This window comes from Mastigoproctus giganteus, chromosome 10 (genome assembly GCF_048544385.1).
Source record: "Mastigoproctus giganteus isolate SK-2022 chromosome 10, ASM4854438v1, whole genome shotgun sequence".
Lineage (NCBI taxonomy): Eukaryota > Metazoa > Arthropoda > Arachnida > Uropygi > Thelyphonidae > Mastigoproctus > Mastigoproctus giganteus.
This window is the reverse complement of record NC_143584.1, coordinates 176,060,672-176,080,509: the sequence shown is the minus strand read 5'-3', so window position 1 is coordinate 176,080,509 and position 19,838 is coordinate 176,060,672. Positions and strand designations below refer to the sequence as shown.

Genomic DNA, 19,838 nt, shown 5'->3' with positions numbered 1-19,838 from the left:
CCTGGAATTCGCCATACCCAGCAGCGGCCATCAGACTGGTAGAGTGCGAACCGCGACTCGTCTGTCCCTATGACTGTTTTCCACTGCGCTACAGTCCAGGATTCGCGCTCCTTACACCATGTTAATCGGCGTCTAGCATTTGTTGAGGTGATCAATTCTGTTGAACGTGTCATCTTGCTTGCTCACCTTTTCAATTGTCTGTTTGAAGCCCAGTGTGCATATTTATAGCAGGTTCTGTGACGTGTTGCATGCATATGACCTGTTTCCCCATCTGTGGAGGGGTGTCCGGATATTAACGGTAGTGCAGTGTATAAGTTTTAATGTACCACTCTCCTGGCCTTCTATCCTTAAGAGGAATGATTTCCTGCTTAAAATATTGTATTACGTGAAGTACACATATATATATATGTCGAACACTTTGTTTTGTTACATTGTTCCAAGGTAAATATTTATGTATTTGTATAGATATAGCTATCTATTAAGAGTGTAAACAATTTTGTGGCCATTATATCTTGTAGTGTTCCTTTCTGGGGTGATGTAGATTCCTGTTAACATTGTTGGTAATTGGACTTTATATATATATATGTTTTAGGTATATATATTTTATGTGAATGGTGTATATATATATAATGGTAAGACTTTGGTGTATATATATATAATGGTAAGACTTTGGTGTATATATATATATAATGGTAAGATTTTGTAAGGAATTTTGTCGAACACTTCCTTAGACAATTATATATAATATAATATTTTGTGGCACCCTCTGCCTACTGGATAGTTTTCTACAAAACCATAAAAATTGTGAAAATATCTGAATACGCTTCAATTCTGACCCAACCTGGATAACATGGCCACAAATATACATATATTTCTATAGCCTTTCATGGCAGTACTTTAGGTTTATAATGTTACGATGTTGTAGGTTAGTTTAGATTATATTTTTGTGATCGTTCTGAAGATTTCCTTTTGAGTTATATTAATTACTAAACAATTTTTGTTAAAATTAGTTAGTTTAATGATTATGCATGTTTATTGGTCTTTGCAAGTTGTTGTGAGACCATTTCCACTATATATAATTGTTTTTTAGTTTTTGTTATTTTTTATTTCTTTTTTTTTATCCCTCATTTTAGCCTCCAGGGATTTCCCTGTGCCCACAGATATTGAACCTCTCTTTCTCGTTCTTTCGTGGGTGTCAGAGTTTTTCGCTATTGGGACCCAAGAAAAATATGCATACATACATACAAATAGTCTTCCTCTGCAGAAAATCAGGCAAATTGACCACAAAATACGCATAATTTCCAACATATAAAATTCCAAATTAAAAATGAACTCAATCTCCAGTTAGTCACGAATGTCAATGTTCCATAAATAAATGACAATGGTAATAAGTAGATAAAAACCTTATATAAAACCCTGAAGTTAATTCGCAGAATATTACGTAGTCTAAGATAAAAGTTTTACTTATTTTAAATTTACCCTTACGAATTCTAAATGGACAAAAGACTCAACGGATACCATAGAAAAATACTTAATCTCATCCAAAACGTTCTTTTAAAGAATGGGAAAATCGAAATACATTTTATGCCTTTTCTAAAAATTCTAAAAGAGAAAGATGAAATTGAAAAAGGGAATCTCTCCAAGTAATTAATATGTGAAACTTGCTTCGAATAATCATCTGTCTCTGATTCTCTACGGACCTTCTCATTACTGTCACTTGTGTATTTTTATAGGCGAAACGCAAGCAAACAACAAATAATACATTCTCCTGCAATCTAGTAAATAATTACTAATCAACATTAATTGGATAGCTAGATGGCTTTCGCAGTGTCTTTTCCCTGCACTCTCCCCTCTCTACGATCAGCGTTACACATAAATTAAGAATGACACTAAAAGGTTTTCTGTTTCTGTAGGGAAATTAGTTTTGTGGATAGTTCCTGGATCTCTACTGCATCTATTTCTCTACCAAGTTAATATTGCAGAGTCTGCAAGCCTGCTGATAGTATGGCTGTAATTGGATGATCGCTACATGTGGAGGAAGATAGGGGGGAGAAATAACTCTTTTAGCAACAGAGCACAATTTTGCTAGCAAAAACAAAACAGGAAATTCTAGCTTATTAAGATATAGCAAAGGAAGTTGGAGTACATAAATAGAACGAAGGCAAATAGATTGAGTAATATTCAGTCCGTGGTTAATTTTAAATTATTTTTTTGTCTTTCAGAGTACCCATTAAGTTACCAACTTAAATAAAGAAGATTAAAATCTTGAACTACTTCTTCGGCATTGTGTACAATGGAAGAGTTTGAACTGAGGGTTGCCGACTACGTTATTATCGTCGTGGTTCTGACCGTTTCTACCGGCTTCGGATTTTACTATGGACTTTCTGGAAACAAACAGAAATCAACAACCGAATATTTCCTGGCATCGAGAAATATGGGCCCATTTTCTATAGCCTTCTCCCTAATGGCTTCCTTACTGTCTGGCGTAATTATGTTGAGTTACCCTGCAGAAGTTTATTTGTACGGGACTCAACTTTCAGTGAATGCCATGGGGGTAGTTATTGGAGGAATCATTGCAGCTCGTGTGTACCTTCCCGTGTTTTATAATCTCCAAGTAACCACTGCATATGAGGTGAGTATTATAAAGAAAAAAGTCTGGAACTTTTCTTGAATGTTAAAGTACTTAGTTCTTTGAGTAGACACTTACGTGACTTTTAATGTTCTAGTGGTCAATAGATGCGAATTTTCCAGTAGCAATTAATGAGTTATGAATTTTAAGTTGTGCCATCTGGTGCCACCGAACCAAAACAAAGACGGTTATTTCAAATGTTTCTGAATAATAGATAGCGCAAAGATGAAGTGGCTTCTATTTAATGGATTAGATTTTTTTTTTGGAATTTTTTCTAATACATTTTAAGTGGATTTCAGCTATTACATTTATGCAGCTGAGTGCCCTGAAGGTATAAGCTTTCTGTCCAGATCTCTGAATTCTTTACATTAATATCCTAAGTCGCTCGTAGTCAGGAAAAAGGTCGTAGATTGGTGCACACTGATGGCTAATTCTTGTACGTTCTGGCGCTCAGAAAATACGCATTCAAGGCGTGGAAAAGGGGAAAACTTTAATATCTTAAGTAGTTTCGCTTATGGCTAGAAGGCTGAAGTAAGTCAGAGTAATGCAGATTGAGTTTAAAAATATATTATTCATAGGGTGGGTAGGTTACGTTATTTCTATTGCACCTACGTCGTTTAAATATTAGCCATAAAACAACCCCCATGCGGAATAATCATTGGATTCCACGTAGGAAGGTCATCTTTTTATGTATAAACAGATTTATGATGGCCCTGAATAATCTATTAATGTTAATTCCTTAAATTTTCAAATATATTGAATGATAGATACGCATGAATTAAAAAAAATGGATTGCATTTTTTCTGCTTTTGAGTTTAGTTCCTATTTTGACGTCATTTGATAAATATTACAGCCAGATGAAATATTATTCACCTCTATAGATATATTTCTTTTAAAAAGAAGTTACCGTATCATTTAGTTCTTTGTCATGACGATAGGTGGCGGGCAAGTAACATAATCTTCTCTTTAATAATTTTTTAAAGTATATTTTTGGTGGAATAATCATGGGACGTTTGTCCCAAATTGACCCATAATTTTTGGTAACGCGGTGTATTTTGATACTATTATTGACTTTTTCTCTTTAACAGTACCTGCAGAAACGATTTGGCAATGTTATCCGAGACGCTGTTTGTGTTATCTACATTTTACAAATGGTAAGTAACATCGATTAGCAGGCTTATTTTACCCCCTGGTGGGAAATTTTGGTATTGTCACGCGCTTGACTTATTTTTTAAATGCGAAGTATACAATTCACTTTAATGATGTTTGGATGTTTCTTGTAGCTTTTATACATGGTGATTGTACTGTACGTTCCAGCATTAGCTATTAGCCAGATCTCAGGAATGTCGAAATGGATGCCGGTTATATCTATTGGTGTATTTTGTACAATTTACACTAGCTTGGTAAGTGCATTCATTGCTCTGGTGCTTATAATAATACTACAACAACAGTCTATGACTTTAATTGCATAATCATATTCCAAAATTTGATATTTAAATATTTCGCGAAATAAATCCACCAGATTTATATCATTTACTGAGGCATGAAATATTTAATCAAAGATAATATTAAACCTATTTTATAGTATTTTACTGCGAAAGTTCCTATTTTTTTACTTCTTTGTACATAACAAATTTTGTTATGCACAAATCTTTTAAACTTTTAAAATATCCAAGTAATTTTTCCGTTAATTATTTTTATTTTTTTATAAATTATTTTATTTTTTTATAAATTATTTTATTTTTTATAAATTATTATTTTAATTATATTTTTATAAATTATTATTTAATTATATTTTATAAATTATTATTTTAATTCATATTTTTATAAACAAATATATTTTTATAAATTATTATTTCAGTTCATATTTTTATAAACAAATTTATTTTTATAAATTATAATTACTTTTTTAAAATTATTATTTCAACTATATGTTTATACATTATTATTTTAATTCATATTTTTATAAATCATTATTATTTTTATAAATTATTATTTTAATTCATATTTTTATAAACAATTATATTTTCATAAATCATTATTTTTATAAATCATTATTTTAATTATATTTTTAAATTATTATTTCAATTATATTTTATAAAGCATTATTTTAATTATTTTTAAAAATTATTATTTCCAATATATTTTTATAAATTATTATTTCCAATATATTTTTATAAACGATTATTTTAATTATTATTTTTATAAATTAATTTTTCAATTATATTTTTATAAATCATTATTTTAATTATTTTTTAAATTATTATTTCCATTATATTTTTATAAGTCATTTTAATTCATATTTTTATAAACAATTATATTTTTATAAATTGTTATTTTAATTCACATTTTTATAAATCGTTATTTTAATTCACATTTTTATAAATCATTATTATTTTTATTATGATTTTAAACTTCTTAAGAACAATTATTACTTATACTTTTCACCACATACCGCAATAACATAAAAATTATTCTCAAAGCGAAAGCTATATTTAAAATATATTCAAAAATATATTTACTTCCTTAACTGAATATATTTATATTTTTACCTTATTTAATTTTTTAAATATTCCAAAAATTATATTTTTATAATTAATTTAAAACAATCATTAAAATTTTAAAAATGCTTTTTTTAAATTTTAATTAGATTTAATTTTTAAAATGAATTTAATGTAATTAATTAAAACATATTTAAATAAATAAAAAAGAAACTTCGAAACAGCTAATAGAAATAATTTAATAAAATATAATTATAAGAAAAATTAATTATTTTGCCAAATTTCTAATTAATTTATACTTATTTAAATGTGCTTTTGCTTTTGTCATGAAGAGAACAGTTATATTTAAGCTTCTTTTAATAAAAATATCAAGTTTAATAGAATAGAAAACTTAACGGAAAACTATTTTTGTTTTGTTTTTTTTCCTGGCAAAAAAAATATTTTTAGGGAGGTATTAAAGCTGTTTTGTGGAGCAGCGTATTTCAGGCAGCACTGATGTTCGCTACTATATTAGCTGTCATCATTAGGGGGACCTTAGATGTTGGGGGAATCGGTGCTGTACTAAGTTTGGCTAGTAATGGAAAGAGAGTGGAGTTTTTTAAGTAAGTGCATTCAAATGAGTGGTATTTATTTTTGCAATATAAATATCGTTATACAGAGAGTGATACTCGCCAGATGGCTCTGTTTAATTGGATTAATTTTCTGGTACTAATTGCACTCTGTAGACCCACAGATGTTTCTCTGCCTCCATCTGTTCACGGAACAGAAAGAGGTTACTCTTATTAAAGGTCATTAGTTAACGGTAGTTGGTAGAGTAGGCTGGATTAGCGTAAATTAAAAGCTATACTAATAAATATTTGTCTCCTTGCTTGGGAAAATCTCCTCTGCATATTCTCAATTAAAGTCTTGCAGAATACGCGGATGGATAATCTTAAACAAATGGATTCCTTTTGAGATGTATAGCGAGGTGAATTATATCACGATGAATGGTCATAGATAAAGAAATAATTATGGGGACGGTGGATTTTTTAATTGATAATAACGTATCTGATTTAATGAAATCTGATAAAGCTGATGTTGAATGTCGCTATGATCACTGGTGGAACGTAAACATTTTGAAACATTATTATAAATACACTGAGTGATCACTGAATTATGACCACCCCTATGAAGACCGAATGCGACCCGTTGACCACGTGAGATACGAGAGTGCGGAGTTAGTGGACCTACGTAGCATAGATAAGGTGTCAGTGGTTCAGTAGGTAGTAAAATTCCGAGCGTGATGGGTAAAAGGAAGGATTTATCGGACTTTGATAAAGGACAGATTGTGGGTGCTCGACGAGCTGGTGCTTCGATTTACCAAATGGCTGAACTGGTGGGGAGTTCGAGAGCCGCCGTAGTTAAAGTGTACCAGGACTAGCGTCAAAATGGTCAAACAACGACCCGACGGCAAAACTGCAAAGGTCAGCGAAAGGTTGATGTTAGAGGTGAACGCCGGGTCCGTCGACTCGTACAAGCGAACAGGCGCGGCACTGTTCAAGATTTGACTGCCCAATACAACATGGGCCAACCCGGAACAATATCAGACATGACCATGCGTCGCACGTATGGGCTATACCAGCAGACGACCCCTATGGCATCCTCTCCTAACCAAGGTTCATCGGCGTAAAAGACTCCCCTGGCGCAAAGAGCATGCAAGTTGGACGTTAGAAGACTGGAAGAAGGTGTGCTGGTCGGTTGAGTCACGTTATTTACTCCACACCGTGGATGGTCATGTACGGATTTGACGTCAACAACGTGAGGCTCTTGATCCATCATGCATATTATGAAAAGTGCAGGCCGGTGGAGGCGGTTGTATGGTGTGAGGCATGTTTCACTGGCAGGAACTTGGACCCCTGGTGCATGTGGAACAACGTATCAGTGGTCTCCGCTATCGTCAACTGCTTGCTGTCTGCGTATACCCCGCTATGTTTCACCTTTTTCCTGAATGGCGATGGTGTCTTCCAAGATGACAATGCGCCAAGCCATCGGGCGCTTGTTGTGCAGGAATGGTTTGAGGAACACAGGTATGACTTCCAGCATATCGATTGGTCTCCGAATTCCGCCGATATCAATCCCATAAAGCACTTGTGGGACACTATGGAAAGGCATATCAGGCGTCTGGATACACCATTGCCTCCATACCTGCATTGCTGAACGCATTATATAGTCTTGGTTGGCCATACCTCTGGAACGCTTCCGACATCTTGTTGAATCAATGCCACGTCGGATAGCTGCTGCACTGAGGCAAAAAGGAGGACCTACAAAGTATTAGGTAGTGGTCATAATTCATTGATCAGTTGGTTTTTAAGGCTGCATATATCAAATTTGTAATATGCAGATTCGGTACAAGGCGTAAATGATATCATTCCTATTTTTGTTATGGAATTTCAACGGGAGTTTGCATAGCCTCTTCAGATACTTTGCTACAAATCCCTCAAAAGTGGAAACTTCCCATCCCTAGAAAAAAATTTTTATTGTATGTTAAGCTCCAACGTAACTAAGGCTACTAAGCATCAATATACTGTGCCTCTACTGTTTCATCGAGGTCAGCTTGTTGTTTGATGAACGAGAAACCTGAGTTTCTCTGAGAAAACCATGCAATCCTTGCCTGAGGCCGACTGATTCAGCCATGTGAAAAAAGTTCATAAAAATCCATAGCGTCATTGATGGAATTCGAAGGCATGCCTTTTCTACTTCAGCGTGGAAGGACAGTGATCATAACCACTGTGCTACACGCGAGGGCTGCAAAACAATGTCAGAGTGATCCAATGTTCTTAAATACAGAATTGGACCAGCATTTCAAACGGTGGAAGAATTCGTTAGCTGATTTGTTTAAAAAGAATCCATTCTGCAGCTTTAGAAAAAAAATATTAACTAACCAATGTCATGTACTCCAGAATTTCTAAAACATTTAACTGTAGCAAATCTTCATCATTAGCGCCTCCTACAAAAAATTAAGTCCTTATAACTACTATCTTGTTTTACAAATTCGGTATTCATTTGCCTTATCCATACAATGCAGTTAGATGCCCCCAAAGATCAACTCTTGTCCATATTATCTGTACAATGAAACAAGGATTGATCACTATAATCCGGAAACAGAATAGAAGTCTGTTCAATGGAAACGTCATGGTTCATCACCGCCTAAACATTTTGGACTCAACGTCTTCTGGGAAGATTATGATCAACGTTTTTTAGGATATGGAAGGAACTCTTTTGATAAACACACATCGCATAAGAAATCAGGGTACAGAGATCAGTTATTTCCTTTTAGCCTTCAAATTGGAGGATATGTATTGAACTGAAGGGAATATATATTAAGAAAAAAAATAAAAAAAAAAGGATTTAAGCCATGTTGTTTCTTTATTATCGAGATAGATAATTTTTTGAATGTTCCTCATATCTTGGTGTTATATTTAAGTCAATGGATTATTTCACAATCGTGCAAACACTTTTCATAAATGAACCTATAGAATCACCAGTTTCAGCCGAAGACTTACTTGACTCACTTCTGAATAAGCTCTTTCTTTTCTATACCCTCAACTGGTTAGGACACTGCTTGACCATAAGTCAAAGGAAGGCAGAGAAGATATTTGATATCTACACTCATAACTACACTGTACAAAGCAACACATTGTAAGAACTATTAAACGACATAATACTGCAGATTTTCTTGCGCTACATGCTAATTTTGGTGTTTTTGAGATGTTCTTTTCCATTTCTTTCATGATGTAAAGTAGTCCATTCTTGAAAACGTTCTTTAAAATCGTACAGCTGCTTCTACGGATGTCCCAGTCGTAGAAAGCTGTGTTTACTAATCTTTCTCTTTGTTGTTAAGAATAGACAGAAGTATCGATATTTTTAATATACCAGTCGCTTGTCTGTCATACCCATAGATCGTCTTGCACAATAATAGTTGCTATGTTATGTTGTATACACGGTTCCAGAAGAGGCTGGCTGTTGTTGTAGTCTTTTTTTAGGTGCATCATCTACTAAAATCTCCCCTGGCAATCATTCCGTTCGTCTTTAGGTCAATAACGAATTTGAATCACCATCTGACATTACATATGCAGCCACAAGAAGAATCATGAGTTTCTTGTTTTAACAAAACCATGATTAAACTCATATGAAACTGACAAACAAATGCAGTAAACGGAGCATTTTCAAATAAATGCTTCTTCGCCTGCACAAGATAGATAATTACATAGGGTCAATATTATCTTTGATAAATCGGGTCAAACATTTTTACTGTCAGCAAAAATGTTTGGCCCAGTTGGTTGTTCCACTCACTACCAAAAATTTAGAAATCTTTATTCAATATCTAGTGGGGCCACCTTTTGGCCAAAGTTCAGCCTGTACACGTCATGGCATGGATTCTACTAGGTGTCGTGTCTGAGGAAGCCCAGCTCCAGATTTGGCCATTCTTCCATCAGGGGATATTTTATACCTGCTTTATTGTGGTCGGTACACACTGAAAATCCGAACTGCCCTTTCCCCTGTAACCCAAACGTTCTTAATTGGATTCAGATCTTGTGAATTAGACGGCCAGGATACATATTGGAAATCTCGAGAATGTTTCTCGCATCATTCATATTAAATTTTGGCTAAATGGATAGTTGCATTGCCGCCTTGAAAGGATCCATCACAATCCGATTAAAAATAAAATACTGCAGAGTGAAGTTGGTCCAATACTACAGAAAGAAATTCATTGGAGGTAATACGACTTTGTAATGGGATGAGCGGATCCAGTGTGGATTGAGTAGATCGTGGTTCAACCTAAATACGATTAATGAATTGTATTGATGATTTTTTGCAAACCCCTCTAATTGGTGTTGTGCCAGAGTATAAGCAAAACAAGAACATATCCCATACCATGATGCCACTTCCAGTCGCTTCGGTGGTGGATACGTGACAGTCAGGATGCATGGCTTCATGAGGTTCACGGCCAAATTTTCTTCCTACAGTTGGCGCAAAAAAGTGTCCATGAGACCACATGATCCTTTTCCACTGTTCCACAGTCCAGTTTTGGCATTGGCGGCCAAATCTTATGATTCGTTTATTGATCATACCATGTGACAACTTACATTTGCATACCGTACGTTTAAATATCTGTTAAGGCCAATTGCAAAGGTTTCTAACGTTTTGGCCAGCGAGTGTATGTTAAATACGTATATAACAATATTCTAATTATATTTTAGAAGTTTGCTCATGCCGTTTTTGTTTTAACTATCTTTAGCTTTAACTGCGACCTGTTTGTCCGTTACACTTTCTGGGGTTCTTTGACTTCTGGGATATTCTTCAGCCTGACTAACTTTGGGTCAAATCAAGTCCACGTACAGAGATATGTGGCAGCAAGGACTTATGAAAAATCAAAAATGTAAGTAATCCTTTATTTCTCTTTTATCTGAATCTGTCTTTTCTGTCTGTTCTCCAATGTGTAGATGAGTTTGTAGCTATCATCAGATATCAACGTGTTCATTTGAGAAAACAATTTCGAGTCAGAGGTTAAAAAGAAAAGAAACTCATCTGGGTTAATGTAATGAGGATAAACTGACCGTAAACAACTAACCGGACATCCGTTACATATTAAAATACAACGGAAACATTTTTTTTATTGAGGTTTTACATTTTTTGGACAGCATACACTCTCAGAGAAATATGGTTAACGGAACATTTTACATTAATAATCTCCCACGAGACAGATTTCCATTTATTTCAGTTTAGGCAAACTGCCAGGAGACAGCAGAAATTTTGTTTCCAATGTTTTATACCCGATTCCTTCATTTAATATACTCTTGGATGCGGGGATGAAAAACTCTTTAGGCTTTTATATCATTGCAAAGGAGATTACAGCGATGTCGACAATATTCCAAAATAGGCTGACTTGGAGAAAGAGATGTTTCTTTTCTTCTCGTCTAGAAAGAAATAATGGGGGTGACCCTATTGCATGTTATTTAGCTATTGAAACGTTACAAGGTGGTTCTGTATTAAGTTGTTCAAAGAACAAGACGCTTTTAGGAAAACGCTGTCCACCTGACAAAAATTGGATTCCACGGCGGTCTATTTTACCTTAAAAATCACCAATAATGTATTTTTTCATGAAAAATAAATTTAGTACTCTTAACTTTCTTGTTATTAGAATGATGTCTGCTTTAAATATTTTTTTCAGCGCCATCTATAGTAGTATCGCTTTAATATTTGGATTTATCGTGTGTACTGGGATAGCAGGACTAGTTGTTTATGCTAATCTGAAAGATTGTGACCCGTTGTTACTTTTCAATACAACCAAGGTAGAAAGACGAGATCAGGTATGGATCTTTAAATAAAAATTAATCCATTGTATTATCTTCTGATGAAGAACTTCATTTTTAATTCGAAACGTATTGTTTTCGATTAGACTGTGATTTAATTTTATTATTTATTTCAGATTATTCCTTATTATATAATGAAAACTTTCCACAATTTGTCTGGCATGAGGGGTGCATGTTTTGCAGGTGTTTTCAGTGCATCTTTGAGTTCGTTATCTTCTGGACTGAATTCCTTAAGTTGTGTTGTCACAGAAGTTTTCTTTCGTCGAATTCCGAAATATAGTAAACTTAGCGAAGGAAAAACGGCTATTGCAGCAAAGTTAATAGGTAACTGTTGGGTTTTTTATGCTGCTTTTGTTATTTTTAGGACTAATAACAGATAGTTGATGTTTATTGTACAATTTAAACACGTTCAACAAGAGAGAGTTTTCAGAAAGGGGTGGAAAACGAAGCGTGTATATGTTCAAAGCAATGCAGTGACATTCTAGTTAATAACAAAACCTTCTTCATTTCGTTTGCTCTTTGTTGCGGTTGTGTGTGTAGTGTGTGAATATAACGCATGTTTTAATTCCAAATATTAACTGTAATTTTTCAAAAATATATTTTTTGAAAGCCTTAAACGTGTTTTAATTGAATAATCCTTATAATTTTTAAACACTGCACTGTTAAAATATTAGAGAAGTGTCGCCCGTTTATAATTGAAGATATTTGTGATTTTTATATTAAATATAGATCAAAAGATAATTATGGTCTATTTAATTAAAATGATAATATGTAATTATTGTTTTGACTTTTTTTAATTTCAAAAATAATGACTATTTCTCTATAAAAACAGCATAATTTATAATGAGGCTTTGAACTCTTTACAATCTTCAGAAAATCATATTTTTAATAGACAAATCGGCAAACTGAATATCAAATTCAGCTTATAAATACAAATATAAAGAATATACGAGTCTATATATAAAAATATTTAAATATAAATGCTTAATTGAGTGACTTAAACTTTACTTGCTAAGATGCTAGTGCTGGAGCTTGATTTAATTCTCTATCCTACAATTGTTTAAGTTTGTTTCCAATATGTTTAGTTTATGGAAAATGCTAGATATGCAGGTAACCTATTTATTTAAAGATCATAAACTATACACACTCGTGAATGGGCTCATCTTTTAATATTACTATACAGTAACAGGAGGGATATCACAACGTAGAAGTTGAAATCAAAATTCGTACACAGAAATCGAATAAAATCCTCTAAGCTGAATTTAAGCCTAAAAGTCGAAGCCTAAGTCTAAACTTCGGTCTTCAGTGGGAGCAAAATGATCCCCATGATGTAACTCGAACGCAGTAGAGTGTAAAACTTTTATTTGATTTCAAATACTGCGTTGAATACGTTGGGAATCCTACAGTTTAAAGTGGAAATCAGCTTGAAAATTTTTCTTACCTACCCGTTATTCCTGTTTAAAGAAGCGTATAGGAAAACAAAATGTACTTATCCAGGCACATCCTTCTGAGATGCTTGTTTTAGGAGAAGGATATCAGTTCAGCATAAGAATATTTCGAAAAGTTGTAAAAGGGAAGGCGATTATCCACATAGCCAACAACAGCCATGAGTATAGATCCATCTGTACCATTAATCGAATCAAGATAAATACAAAATATATTGTTATTCAAAGGAGACTGAGGGATGCTACTCTTATAACTCACTTATCAACAGAAACTTGATGATAAAAGTTTAATTCTTTGTTTTTTTAGTTATTGGGTTGGCTCTAGTGGTCATAGTGCTATCTGCAGTCATTATCAGCGTGCGTGGAATTACAGAGGTGCATCTCGTGGTATTTGGACCAGTATCGGGACCTGTGTTAGGAATCTTCACCTTGGGGATGCTCACAAGGCGAGCCAACGAAATGGTGAGAATATAAGTTTTTGGTATCTTAATATTGGATCTTAATAGAGCTTTTTAATCCTTAATTTGATCAACACTCAGAGGCAGATTAAATAATTGCCGTGTTTAATTACTACCAATAATTGGGAATATCACTTTCACTCCCTCTATTAGCCTATTACTAAATCCAGTGGCATTCATGATAAGGGTCTTATTTATCAACAACTGAGCCTGAAGATAAATTAAGATATCCATGTACATAACTAGTTCTAATGAAATCGAATCAAAATCAATGCACTGAAGTCTTAGAAGCGAATATTGTCCTTTTTAACAAAGTATTAACATACCTCAAAAGAAAATAAAAGTGTATTGCATCGATGGGGGGAGGGGTATTCAAAATACTGCCACTTTCTCAACAATTCTCATTACTTAAATGCATCTTAATACAGTCCAAAGACCAGTTAACTAGCCGAGGCCTATCATTATCTTTTATAGTCAGCACTTATCGGATTAACAACTGGACTTCTGTTCGCCTTCTGGATCGGACTTGGGTCATGTATATCTCAGTTTTATTTTCCCGCACTGCCCCTGTCTAACCATAATTGCTCTCAGCCATTTACGACCCCAGCCTACCTTCGACTGTACCAGAATGTCACAGAAGCTGCTTCCATGGTAGTTACAGGAACAAACAGAGAACATGAAAGGTAAGGAACTTACTGATTTCTTTTTTATATCCTGGAATAGGTAAGTGCTAAGCATGCAAAGAAATTACTTGTAAGTTTTAGGAAGAAAAAATAAAAAGGAAACTATACCATGAAATCGCTCATAGTGGGATAAAAAGCAATTCAATTTGGACCAGAGTTTCTTCTAAACATCGTTAACACTAAGGACAGCCAAGTACCAAAATAATTGTCATATTTCAGAAATATATTTTAGTATAATAAAACATGTGACTATTCCGGAGTGTTCTGACCCATATTCGATTCTCGTCAGGAGGATGGAAATCTTTTTATGGTCTCTTTGAACCCAATCACGCAAAACAGTGAAACCAACGTATAACACAGCAAAAAGTATAATAAAAAAATACAGTGACAATAATAAATGAAGTTTTGAATATAAATTTTCATACGCACACTTCAACAGTCAATCGATAAGATTTTAAATAACAGGCGACTTGATCAGAAACGAAGGACATGCCTCTGCTGAATTTCAAACACGATATTTTACCAGCAAATTGCTCTCTGATAGTTGGTGGGCGGGACAGTGTTTGTATTATTGACAGATACAGCACACAGTTTTAAAAGTATCCATCAGTTTTATTATTTTTTTACGTATTATCTTAGCAAACATCCTGTTGAGCTATTAAATTCAGAAAAACCTTAAAAGAAGAGACTCCATTATATTCAATTTTCTTTATCTGGTGCGGGTCATTTCTCTTCTGTAAATGGGGCTGCTACATTCTCTCTATCACAGCCACTATTAAGAAATATTAATAATAAATCAAACCGGATAAAAAACTGTAATTACGCATGAAGAAATGACATTTTAAAAATTGTGGTTTTCCATTAGGCTTAGCTGCCAGGATTTCAGAACATTAATTTTTATCCGACAACGTGAAGAATTATCATGCAAAAATAACCCCATTCTCTCATCAATTTTTTACTTTTTTTTTTCTTTTTCAGGTATATTTTTCCTCTTTATAAGATCTCTTACGTGTGGTTCGCCTTAATTGGATTTGGCATAACTATGGTCGTCGGATACCTACTCAGTTTCATACCATGTAAGTACAATACAAACAGCGGAAGTTGAAAAACTCTTCTGTAGCCCAGTTATTACCATTTCATGTGTTTTTATTTACATTCCAGACAAATGGAGCAAATTACAAATGTTCAGGGTGGCATTTTTAGGAAATCAAGGCGATAATAAACGAGGCAAAGCGGGAAAAAAGAGTCTCTAATGAGATTAATGGCCTGCACATTTTGGAATAATAAAAGGGTAATTTTAGAAATACTGCATTAATTAGAAAGGAGAGGGAAATGGGATCGATAGATAGATAGAAAAAGCAACAACATCGGATGGCTTCCTGGTCTTGTAAGTGGAGCTAGTATATGCCTATGCTAAATAAGTATTGCAGACCAACGAGTAAAATTCTAATTTTTAATAGACTTAACATTAAAATGAATCTCTATAATCATTATAACATTATAGAGATTGAATAGTATGTTTTTGATTATTTTGTGTATGGCTTCGGAGGACAAAAGCGTAATTTAAATACCAGTTCAATTCCATATAACATACCTAGAGAATCATACCTGATTTTGTTACCTATATTAGTGCTCCATAGTTAAGGAATAAAGATAAAAACGTAAAAGAAATTTGGTTTGATTATTGCTACACATTAAAGCAAATTTTTAGTTATTAGCCATTAAAATATTCGATTCGATCATTAAGACACATTAAACATTCGTTTTAATTATTAATACACATTAAATCATTCGTTTTAATTATTAATAAACATTAAAGCATTCGTTTTAATTATTAATAGACATAAAGGCATTCGTGTTGATTATTAAGACATTAAACATTTTTTATTAATAAGACACATCAACACATTCAGTTTGATTAATAAGATACGTAAAAACATTCAGTTTGATTAATAAGACACATTAAAATATAATTTTAATTATTAAGATATTAAAAGATACGGTTTGGTTATTAAGAAGCATTAAAACATTTGTTTTAATTATTAAGACACATTGAACACTTGTTTTAATTATTAACAGACATCAAAACATTCGTTTTGCTCATTAAGGCACGTTAAACCATTCGCTTTGATTATTAAAACGCATTAAAACATTCGTTTTAATTACTAATATAGACATAAACATTCATTTTAATTATTAATATAGATATAAAACATTCATTTTAATTATTAATATAGATATAAAACATTCGTTTTAATTATTGAGACATTAAAAATCCATTTCGATCATTAAGACAATGAAAACATTCGGTTTAAGTATTAAGATATTAAAATATTCGGTTTGATTATTAAGATATTAAAACATTTGGTTTGATTATTAAGATATTAAAACATTCAGTTTTAATATCCTAATTAATATTGATAATTAAAAAGATATTAAAGCATTCAATTTAATTATTAAGACATAAAAACATTCGTTTTGATCATTAAGACATTCGATTTAATTATTGAAACATAAAACATTCGTTTCAATTATTGAGATATTAAAATTTGTTTTCAGTCATTAACACAATTAAAACATTCAGTTTGCTTATTAAGATATCAAAACATTCCATTTTAATATCTTAATTAATATTAATAATTAAAAAGATATTAAAGCATTCAATTTAATTATTAAGACATTAAAACATTCGTTTTGATTTTTTAGACGCATTAAAACATTCGTTTTAATTATTAATATAGGCATAAAACATTCCTTTTAATTATTGAGACAATTAAAACATTCGGTTTGATTATTAAGATATTAAACATTCAGTTTTAATATCTTTAATATCTTAAAAAGATATTAAAGCATTGAATTTAATTATTAAAACAGTCGTTTTGATTATTAAGACACATTAAAACATTCATTTTGATTATTAAGACACATTAAAACATTCTTTTTGGTTTTTAAGGTACATTAAGTGATTCGGTTTGATTATTAAGACACATTAAAACATTGCTTTAATTATTGAAACAAAACATTCGTTTTAATTATTGAGACATTAAAACATTGTTTTCAGTCATTAACACAATTAAAACACTCAGTTTGATTATTAAGATATTAAAACATTCAATTTAAATAAAAATATATAAAAGCATTCAATTTAATTATTAAGACATTATAACATTCGTTTTGATTTTTAGACACATTAACACATTCGGTTTGATTATTAAGATATTAAAACATTCAGTCATCTTCTCTACGCATCATCGTGTGAAATCCGTTTTTACTGTGTTATAAATGCAAATGTCTTTCTACGCGACAACAGAATTAAGACAAAATCCCTGTTTTTTTGATTTGCATTAGATTCTCCGAAGAAAGACGTAAATATGGAGCTCTTAAGTCCTGTCGTAAGAAAGTTGCATATGAGGTTTGACTCAAATCGTGAAGAAATTCGTGAGGTATGTAAAAATTCCAAATACTGTACGTATTACATATTCAGAACAAGTTCAAAATGGCTTCACTGAAACAAGTTTTCATAAATAACAGGATGCAGTTTATTAGCCAACTCTATGCTAAATATATTAATGAAAAACACGCTGTCATATACTACATAAGAGATCTCTCTTTATAACAGAGTTCATATAAGACCAAGAGCTTTATTGATTCTCATTCGATCAGTGTACTGATCAGATGGTTGTTTGGGTTTTAGGAGCATCGGTGACTAAGGCCTAAGGTTGCTTCGGTGACTAAGGTTGCTTCGTGTATATTGTCTGTTAATTGCAGGTGGTCCGAGATCCTCGTGTCATTGGCAGAATCCGATGTGCAAGATTGGTGATTACAATCTCCATTTATATAACAGTGAATTCTATAATAATCTAAATCTCCTTCCTTCTAGGACATTTATATAAACATGAGGTTTTGAGAAAAATCTGTATCGGACGCAATTTTAGAAATCAATAAGCAGGAATTTCTATAGAACAGGTAAAGTGGCGTTTATTTATGACTACAAAAACATTTAAGGTCTATATAATCACAGTATTCTTCATATATGCTGGAAAAGTATTGAAATTCCTCAGAAATATTGAAACGAATATCTGATGGAAACTGTTTTTACCCATTTCAGAAACCCGATCACGACGACTATATAACTTTGTTCCTAAGAGCCATTGAAAATGAAGAAACAACTGCGCACGTTGAAGAAAAAGTTAAAGAAGTACACGATGAGCAGGAAAACAGTAGCCAGAAGGTAGAAGATAATGGTAAAAAGGACGAACACGAAGAACAAGAATCAACAAGAGAAAATACAGAAATAGAAATCCAGAAGAAAACTGAGAGGGAAAAGAAAAACGGAGACTAAAACTATATCGTTAATAGTTTCCAATATACGTCCACAGAACTCCACAAAACTCTTGTACTTCTATTAAAATAAAAAGTAATTTATGGCCTTCTCTCATTGTAACCACAAGCTATTAAAATCATTACTCGCCATTCCATCTACCATTTATTATGGCGCCACAGAAACCGTTCTGAACCTTCCCCTTCTTTTCCCCCGACCACACTCTGAAGTTTTCCCAAGACAAGCTGAAAACCACTCTACTAAATCCAGTAATTAGCAACGTTAATAGAGCTAAAATGTCCAACTAGGATATTATCTTCATTACAGTACGATGTTAACTCGTATGCTAAGAATTCTAAGCATTTTGTTGACATCATTAAGTCCCTTAAACTAAAACCCAGATGACACTGTGCAAAGTTTTGACACGATCATTATTCATATAGATGGTGAAGTAGAAGCTGTATCATGTCCCAAAAGAGAAGTTCCAAGAATTTCGAATTTTTCCCTTGGACATAAATAAATAATAGCTTAAAGTTTTTGTTTTCGAGTGCTGGTAAGCTAGATAAATACTGACAGGCTGCCTTTTTTTTATTCTAATATTATATCCGGAATCTTTTAGGATAAATTTCTGAATTTGTTAAAGAAAATCCAATTGTAGAAAATGATCGCTTTCGGAATTACATCAGTACAGTCCCTATTTGTTATTGAAAGAATGCAATAACATTAATTTAGAGTCCAGCGCCAGGACTTGAGTAGAAAGACATTATTCACAGTTAAAAAACAAAAATATAGAAAGACAAGCCTGGTATAATACTGATGTCTACTTTCATGTTGTCTTTGGTAAAATCTATTTCAAACTAAAGTTCCGATGTCTGTGGCAGTATTTGACATTTGCGCTGCTTTATATCAAAGAAGCTGCGGGTCACTAAGAAATGTTTTCCTTCACTTGTTTTTAAAATATTGTAAAGGAAAGATTTTGGCCAACAGACTCGAATTAATGATTCTAAAGTTTTCTGTATGCCTTTAAATCTTTTTACAGTTCTAGATTACACGACTAGTCATTGAAAAATACAATTCCTTTGAAATTTTGAGCGAAACTTTCCACAATTTGTTTTGTCTTTTGAGTCATGGTAAAAGCAATATTACTGTAATGAAAAATGTGTAGTTTCGTATTTTATTTACAACAGACAAAAAACTTAGTAGAATGTATGTGACAGAGACACTAAAACTTTCAAACTTTGATCTCGTCTTTTGCGCTGCCTATACCAACCATTGCAGTGCACCATTGGACTTAAATTTACTCTGAGTTAAATGGAGAGACAAATGGCTAAGTCTATTTTGACAATGTCGTTTATTATATATTTGATTTAGCATTGTGTACATTTTATCCTGTTGTTTAGAAGGAGTTGGCGACTGTAAAATGAATTATAATCGTCCTCCTCCCCCAT

At 32.7% G+C, this 19,838-nt stretch overlaps 1 protein-coding gene across 1 annotated transcript; it reads left to right on the top strand.

Annotated features, from left to right (window-relative positions):
• Positions 1 to 2,293: 2,293 nt before the first annotated feature.
• On the top strand, positions 2,294 to 18,411 carry LOC150079548 (putative sodium-dependent multivitamin transporter). The gene is made up of 11 exons (XM_090383101.1): positions 2,294 to 2,632; positions 3,718 to 3,783; positions 3,913 to 4,032; positions 10,371 to 10,549; positions 11,312 to 11,480; positions 11,600 to 11,807; positions 13,236 to 13,390; positions 13,861 to 14,069; positions 15,048 to 15,145; positions 17,418 to 17,512; positions 18,178 to 18,411. The coding sequence occupies exons 1-11, from the start codon at positions 2,294 to 2,296 to the stop codon at positions 18,409 to 18,411; spliced, it is 1,872 nt and encodes a 623-aa protein (XP_090239227.1).
• Positions 18,412 to 19,838: the final 1,427 nt, after the last annotated feature.